This window comes from Protobothrops mucrosquamatus, unplaced genomic scaffold (assembly GCF_001527695.2).
Source record: "Protobothrops mucrosquamatus isolate PMUCROS unplaced genomic scaffold, P.Mucros_1.0 scaffold5717, whole genome shotgun sequence".
NCBI lineage: Eukaryota > Metazoa > Chordata > Lepidosauria > Squamata > Viperidae > Protobothrops > Protobothrops mucrosquamatus.
In genome coordinates, this window is record NW_015391566.1 from 5,841 (window position 1) to 14,128 (window position 8,288).

An 8,288-nucleotide genomic window follows, 5' to 3' on the forward strand; every position below is an offset into this window, starting at 1 on the left:
CACATTGCCCTCCAAAACAAGGAGTTCCTAGAGAAGCTTACGACAGCACCGAATTACACAAAAGAAAAAAAAAAAGTTTTAACAGACTAAAGCAGGGGTGTCAAACTGCCAGCCCGTGGGCTAGCTGCATCATATGGAGGTCGTGCCCACCCCCAACTCTGGCAATGCAAAAAAAGTCACGATACGTCACAACACGTCACGTGACGCAGCGAGTTTGACACCCGTGCACTAAAAGAATAAAACAATAAAGAATAATTTTAAAACAATAAAAGCGATACATTAAATAAACGTTTCTAACTATCTTTTACCATTGCTTTGTTCAACTGTACAAAATTCTCTTTCTTTAGGAAGATATCATAACTGGGCAGTATTTAAACGGTAATTGGTATTAATTTTCCTTGTCTTTTTTTTTGAATCTCATTTAAATCTAATTTTATTAACTTTTGAAATATTTCTCTTTTTTCAGCTCTCCTCAGCATTCTTCATTTCCAAAGGTGAGCATCTGATATATGTTTTTCAATTATTTAGCTGGTGGTGCAGGAATAAAAGCTGGATTGGATCCCAGTTTCATTGAAATAAGATCATGTAATTACTTTCTAAATGCAAAAACTGACATCTGTATTAAAGGAACTTTTGTGCGGAATAAGGACTCCAGCCAGCATTTGAATTGTTGGTGTAAATCACAATACGTGCTCATCTGCAAATGAATTAAAGGTGTTTTAACCTAGCATTGCATGAATTCAAGCCTGTGGGAAATTTACCTGGTTGTTCCTTACATTAACTGAGATGATTGGGCTGATGGAATAAACTATGGCAACCAAACCATTGTTTATTCCATCAGCCCGATGATCTCAGTTTGTGTAGCAAACAACGTAAGTTACCCACAGGCTCTGATTCATGCAGTGTAAACATTGCCAGTATGTAAAAAAAAAAAGAATTGTTCCTAATAATGTGAATGATTTTGCTGCATTGTTAACAAGCGTCACATTTCTATACAATTCTTTAGGATAAATTACTGGGGTTTTTTTCTTCTTCTTCTTTTTTTTAGCCACAATATTTGGACCAAAGATCTGTTCAACAAAATCATGGCACATTGCCAAGCTCAGAACTTTGTAGTTACTTACAGCAGTTTACAGGTGGTATAGACCTCATATTTTCATTCCTGTAAGGGCTAAAGTAGAAAGGTGATTTTTCAGGAATAAAATAGTGGAAAATTGGGTGGGTGTGTGTTACATATCCCATCCTTCTTGACTAGTTATGTCAGAGTTTACCCTGCTCTTGTCTCTTATAGACTTGAGATGTTCAGATGTTCCATGTATAATTGAGTGAAAGCATTATGACCCAGTAATTCAAGATGTGGTTGTGTTTTAGTATTTTGGGGGGCATGCTTAAACTTGGGGTGAAAGGGAGAAGCTGTGGGTCACTCTGGGCAAGACAAAATAGGTCAAGTGGATGGACTTTTCTGGGCTAGAGGATGGATTTGCTTAGCAAGCACCATCAGAAGGACCCCTGGCATTGGAAATAATAAAAAAAAAAGAGATTTGAGTCTCATCTTCCCATATTTGAACTTGCAAAACTTTCTGCCCTGTTTTTCAGGAATCCATCTCCAATTATTTTGAGCATCTTTTCCACAACCCCAGAATGTCCCTTTCAATCTTCCGGGACATGAGCCCTGAGGATTTTCAAACAGGCATGAAGTACCTCTTTGGAAGGACCCAGAAGTATTTGGTAAGGTTGATTGGGTCACTGTGTGTGACAAAAACTGAACAAGGATTGTTATTGTGAGTCTCATTCTGGGCCCTCCAATAATTTTTTCTCTTAAGAAAGGAAAGGTATCAGGTGGTGTAGAGACCCCAACTCTAATAATAATAATAATAATAATAATAATAATAATAATAATAATAATAATAATAATAATAATAATAATAATAAAGTTGGAAGAGACCTTGGAGGTCATCTAGTCCAACCCCCTGCTCAGGCAGGAAACCCTATACCATTTCAGACAAGTGACTGTCCAGTGTCTTCTTAAAAACTTCCAGTGTTGGAGCATTCACCGCTTCTGGAGGCAGGTTGTTCCACTGGTTAATTGTTCTCACTGTCAGGAAATTTCTTCTTAGTTCTAGGTTGCTTCTCTCTTTGGTCAGTTTCCATCCGTTGCTTCTGAGCATTCTCACAGCCTTTCTTTAAACTAAGGTTTCTCAACCTTGACAATGTTAAGATATTTAGACTTCAACTCCCAGAATTCCCCAGTCAGCCATACCGAACAGCCCATGCTGGCTGGGGAATTCTGGGAGTCGAAGTCCATGCATCTTAAAGTTGCCAAGATTGATAAACTTTCCTCTCAACTATTCCAGTTTTTTGAACCTTTTTCAAATAGGACAATCCGTAGTCTGATCACTTCCTGTCCTCTTCTGTTTTTCCTCCTCCTCCTTCCAACCACTGATAATTCATTTTCTCTCTGATGAACGTTAAGATTTCTGCAGAGCTATAGTCCAACTCCTGTTGAGGTTCTCATTTGCCTTCCCATGGCTTAGATCTTTCTCCTGTTTCACCAGGAACTGGGAAATATCCTGATTGACTTACATGGAATAAGGAAGAAATTTTTCCAAAGTCCTGGAGGGAACCGTACCTTGGTCCTTGTTACGTTAGAAAAATGCTTTGTGCTCCTCAGTTCGGCTGAATGTGTGGACATCTTAAGCCAGGTCCTTCAAGCTTCTTCGGCCACGTATCTCCAAGCCCACAACGTGGCAAGCTTCCCTCAAGATCTTCAGAGAGAGGCTTTCCGGAATCTGTAAGTCATTTTCTCCACAGTTTATTATGCCGAAGGGAAAAAGTTATTAATATTTGCCCAATGAAAGGGAAGGCTCAGGGATTTGATGTCCATGAATGCCCGGGGACATCATCTTCCAACGCCCAACACCTTTTTCGGAGCCCACCTGATATTCTGTTCCACCTTACCTCTTTTTCAGTAAGGGGCTTTAACTTTTGTTAAATGTAAGCTGGCTTCACGCAAAGTCAAATTCCAGTTTCTAGCCCAGGGGTAGGCAACCTTGGCTCTTTTATGACTCGTGGACTTCAACTCCCAGAATTCCTGAGCCAGCCAGGAAATCCACAAGTCATAAAAGAGCCAAGGTTGCCTACCCCTGTTCTAGCCTTACATTTATTTGTGTTTTGGACTCCATATCAGGTGGAGACATCTTTTATTTGCTGGTTATTCTAAGGCTCTCCCTCCTGTCTCCAAGGCCATTCCCACAAACTATTACTCAGGATTTCCCTTGCTCTAGGAAAATATCGGTTACCCTCTCCGATAACCAGTTTTTGAGATATTTTGGCTGGATCCCTTTTTGCAAACGAACTTCTGGGGCATCCTGTCTGATTCTTTCGGTCTTTCAGGTCAATAGTCTTCAAAGACCTGTACGACAGACTAACCGCAAGTACTCAAAGGGCCATATACAAGTGGATGATGCAGAACTTACAAACATCCCACAATGGCAGCGGTAAGTGAAATGTAGTATTTATTTCTGTGTGTGTGCACCTGCATGGCTCTCTGGGTGTGTTTGTGGGTCATTTGCACAAAAGTACAGCAAGGAGCACCCATCCAGCTGACAGACACTGCAAAAGCTAAGGAAAACAGGACCCAGTTACTATGAGGACAGGAGACCACAAGGAGATTTCAGAATGGTAATCTCGACTGGAAAAGCAAAAATAACCAAACGACATCAATCAGTTCCTTTCCATTGCCAAGAAAACTCTATGAATATACCTTGTACGTCCCCAGGAATTTGCTCTGAAGAAGTTAGTGATGTTTTGATGGCGTTCAGTAGAGGGCACTAGAACAAAAATAATATTGTAATCAGCTTTTTATATTGCTGATGTTCCTAGAGTTAACTAAGCACAGCTGTTAATATTGTGGTCTTCACGTTTCAGATAATTCCACATCTTGGGTCAGTGCTGAAAACCTGTGGATTCTTGGGAGGTATATGGTTCACCTTCCCCTTGAAGAAATCAAGAAAATTCACCTGTATGAAGTAAGTAAAAAGAACGTTTGAGTATGAAGATAAATTATGGAAGATCTAATTATGGAAGCAAATCTGGCTTTGCCCATTGACTTTGCTTGACACAAATTCTATTCTATTCTATTCTATTCTATTCTATTCTATTCCAATATTCTACTTTATTCCAATATTCTACTCTGTTCCAATATTCTACTCTGTTCCAATATTCTACTCTACTCTACTCTACTCTACTCTACTCTACTCTACTCTACTCTATTGCCATGGTGAGGCAGTGGTTAGAATGCAGTATTGCAGGTTAACTCTGCCCACTACCAGGAATTCAATCCTGACCAACTCAAAGTTGACTCAGCCTTCCATCCTTCCAAGGTGGGTAAAATGAGGATCCAGATTGTTGGGGGCAAGAGGCTGACTCTGCAAATCACTTAGAGAGGGCTGTAAAGCACTGTGAAATGGTATGTGAGTCTAAGTGCTATTGCTAAATACATACCGGTTGCTGAGCAACTGAATTTTGATCATGTGACCATGGAGATGCTGTGACGGTTGTAACTGCGAGGACCAATCAGCTGTAACTCACTTTTTCAGCGCTGTTGCAACTACGGTCATCAAATGAATTTGTTGTAAGTCGAAGCCTAACCTGTAGGTACAGTAAAATCAGCATATGAGATTTTAAGAATTTTTTTAGTCAAGGAGGCCCATCTGTCTCAGTTGTCTTTCTTGCCTAGATGTGGCTGTTTGTCAGCTACGACAACGCAACCAAGCAACTGGATATGGTGTACGATATCACGCCCAATCTTGCCCAAGCTTTCCTGGAAAGAATCAACGCATCTGGCTTCGATATGAGGAACATATCCACTTTGTACAGGCAAGCTTTTTTCTTTTCTGAGGGTTGCATTTTGAAGCGCTGAGTAGTAGTGGAGTAGTCTAACCCTGGAGGTTGCGGGTAGTGGAGTAGTCTAACGGAGATTGTTAAGAAGAGGTTGGAGAAAATCTCTTTTTTTGTGGATGGTTGAGTGAGTCTTCTTGCATGCTGCAGAAGATTGATCTAGAACAGGGCTCTTCAAACTTGGCCCTTTTATGACTTGTGGACTTCAACTCCCAGAATTCCTCAGCCAGCGTGCCTGGCTGAGGAATTCTGGGAGTTGAAGTCCACAAGTCATAAAAGGACCAAGTTTGAAGACCCCTGATCTAGAAGATTTTTGTCCTCCTTCCAACTCCTAGATAGTCTTCCAACTCTGTAGTTCTTCAAAGTTTGGTGAAGTTGTCTAACTGATTCGTTCCATGAGGGAAAACATTCAAATTGGTCAAAGCCCCTCCCTTAATGATGCATTTTGGATGTTGAGTTTGGCTCAAGATAACTTGGAACAATTTGGGGTCCAGTTTGCTCAACCCGGCTAGACAGGGACACCATCTATGGTGTGAGAGTTGCCTCTGGCTTCTTGGAAGGACGCAAGGAAGTTCTTCTCAGACTGGAACTCAGTTGCCTGAAATAGGCTTTAATGAAGATAGGAGAAAAGAAAAGACAACAAACATCATTTCTCCAGAAGAAAACAACATCTAGAGAAAGGACAGGCAACCAACCTCTTCTGTTTCTCGCACAGGCTGGGTTTGCTGGTTTGTTTCTACCATGATTTGGCAGAGATGGATTCCACCATGGCTCGGGCCTTGCTTCACCAGATGATGAAATGTCACCAGTTGAGAAGTTTCCAGGCCAACGTGCAGAAGGTAGGTAGAGACTGGGACAACATCCCTGGTGAGGGCTTTGCAGTGACCTCTTGATTTTGATCACTGGAAGTGATAATAGCACTTTATACTGCGCTAGCGAGACCACATCTGGAAAACTACATCCAGTTCTGGTCACGATGTTAGAAAAAGGTGTTGAGATGCTGGAAAGCGTGCAGAGAAGAGCAACAAAGATGATCCAGGGTCTGGAAGCTAAATCATAGGATGAACAGGTCAGGGAGCTAGGTATGTCTAGCTCGGGGGTAGTCAACCTTGGCTCTTTTATGACTCATGGACTTCAACTCCCAGAATTCCTGAGCCAGCCTGGCTCAGCTTGGAAACTAGACCAGGGGTAGGCAACCTTGGCTCTTTTATGACTCGTGGACTTCAACTCCCAGAATTCCTGAGCCAGCATGGCTCAGCTTGGAAACCTCTCTCTTTCCCCTCAGCATGGCTGGCTCAGGAATTCTGGGAGTTGAAGTCCATGAGTCATAAAAGAGCCAAGGTTGCCTACCCCTGGTCTAGCTTATTGAAGGGAAGGGATTTTGATATTGATGTGATTATGATTGGTAGAAATTTTAGAAAAATCTTCATATTTAATTGCTACCTATCAAACTAATAAGAACTGTATTAATTCAAGGTTGGCAAAGAGAATATTATTGGAAGAAGAGAAAATCAAGCAAAGCTATTGTGTGGACTTTGGAATATAGAAACCGATTCTTAGTTATTGCTTTGTAAATATAAGCCCAGACAACACGCTGTTTACCAAATATCAAGGTGTTTATGTTAAGAAATCAATAAAATATATTTTTTAAAAAAAGAAGGGAAGGGAGGACATGATAACGGTCTTTCAGTTCTAGAGGGGCTGTCACATAGAAGAGGGGATTGGGGCAGGACAAAAATTAATGGTTGAAAGCTCGTCAAAGAGAGAACCAACCTAGAAGTAGGGATAAATTTTCAGACAGTGAGAACAATTAAGCAATGGAATAGCTTGCCTCCAGAAGTTATGGGCGCTCCATCATGGAGGTTTTCAAAAACAGATTGGACAAGCATTTGACCGGTATGGTATAAGGCTCCTGCCATGAGGAGGGGGTTCGACTAGAAGACCTTCAGGGTCCCTTCCAGCTCTAGGATTCTATGTTCTGTGAAAACTATGTGTCTGAGCTTCTTGGCAGCAGCTTTTCCAGAAGTTGTGCGTTTCGCTGTGATGATCCTTGGTGTTCTTGAAATGGTTCCAGCTGAAGTCCCAACTTCTCAACGTTGCCGTCCAAAACCAGACTTTGAATGACATCCTCGGCGCCCTGTCAGATGCTGTCGTGGGGCTGGCCACGAGCCAGCTGGAATCTCTCTCCCCCCGAGCCGTGCATTCTGCCATCTCCACTTTAAACCAAGTCTCCAGATGGGCCAAGAGCCAAACCATCATTCTAGCCAGCAAATACCTGCTTTATGAAAAGGTACGTTTGGTTTTTCAAAGGCATCGCTTCGCTTTTAAGAACAAAAACCTTTTGCTTGGGGTATTCCTTGAGATGGGGAATGTTAGATGAATTCCTAGCCCTTTGCCATGTTTGCCCATTGAGTCCACGTAGTGTGCCAATGGTGGTTTACTGAACAAGGCCAATTGCCTACGTTCACACTATCCTTTCAGCCATAAATCCTGGTTTATGTTCTCTTGCCAGGCATTGTTGTTCCACAATGTTAGTCAAATGGGGGCTTTGGCGCCTGGCATTGACACCCTGTCCTTCTACAATATGAACCCCAATGAACTCTCTCAGGCCATCCAGAGTGTCTTGACACAGCGGGCAATGGATTTGACCCCGGCTCAAAGACAAGGAATCTTTCGGAAGGTAAATGCTGGTATTTCTGTGCGGTGGAGGAACGTGCGAGTGAGATGGAGACGTCGTAGGTTTAGAACCAGAGAGATTTCCTCTCCATTTTCTTCATTTCACACAATCTTATCAAGAGGACTAGCTTCTTAGCGTAGCTAATTCTACTGGATTGCAAGGTTTGGATGAAGTCCAAGAAACTAAAGAGGGAGAGTCCCTTCTGAGACGGTTTACCACTTTCCTTTCCTTCTGTGGGCTTGGCTGCCTCTTAGCTGACTGTGTCAACGCTGCTAATATTGAATATTCTTGCTTTGACAAAATAGGCAGAACTGTCTGGTACTTTTAGAGTTAATTCAGATGAGAAAGAGAGAGGAGAGAAAAATGAATCTTTGCCCTCCAGGTTAATTGGAAGATGTGAATCATGACCCCAAAATAGGGGAGGGGAAATGCCTGGAATGTTACGTGCAAAGGAAGGGAAATTCAGATCTTGGCATTCTCCATGCCGTGCCGACACTCCTTTTACACTAATAAAGGATACATATTAGATCCTACCTAGTGGCGATGAGGGCGGCTAGGACTAACTACTATTCCTCGCTCATCGCGTCATCAGATAACCGCCCGGCCGCCCTCTTCAGGGTGACCCGCTCCCTCCTCCAATTGAGGGGAGGGGGGGATCCCCTGGAGGGGAGGGCCGAGGACTTTGCGCAATATCTGCATGACAAAGTCGCGC

At 42.4% G+C, this 8,288-nt stretch overlaps 1 protein-coding gene across 1 annotated transcript in view; it reads left to right on the top strand.

Annotated features, from left to right (window-relative positions):
• Positions 1-1,692: 1,692 nt before the first annotated feature.
• LOC107299921 (otoancorin-like) overlaps positions 1,693-8,288 on the top strand; it is a gene marked incomplete at its 3' end in the record, with an annotated part of 15,426 nt that continues 8,830 nt past the window's right edge. The window contains exons 1-8 of the mRNA XM_015829263.1: positions 1,693-1,728; positions 2,556-2,791; positions 3,394-3,497; positions 3,928-4,028; positions 4,739-4,878; positions 5,615-5,738; positions 6,974-7,189; positions 7,412-7,579. Coding sequence (XP_015684749.1) covers positions 1,693-1,728; positions 2,556-2,791; positions 3,394-3,497; positions 3,928-4,028; positions 4,739-4,878; positions 5,615-5,738; positions 6,974-7,189; positions 7,412-7,579 — 1,125 coding nt within the window. The remainder of the gene's footprint in view (positions 1,729-2,555; positions 2,792-3,393; positions 3,498-3,927; positions 4,029-4,738; positions 4,879-5,614; positions 5,739-6,973; positions 7,190-7,411; positions 7,580-8,288) is intronic.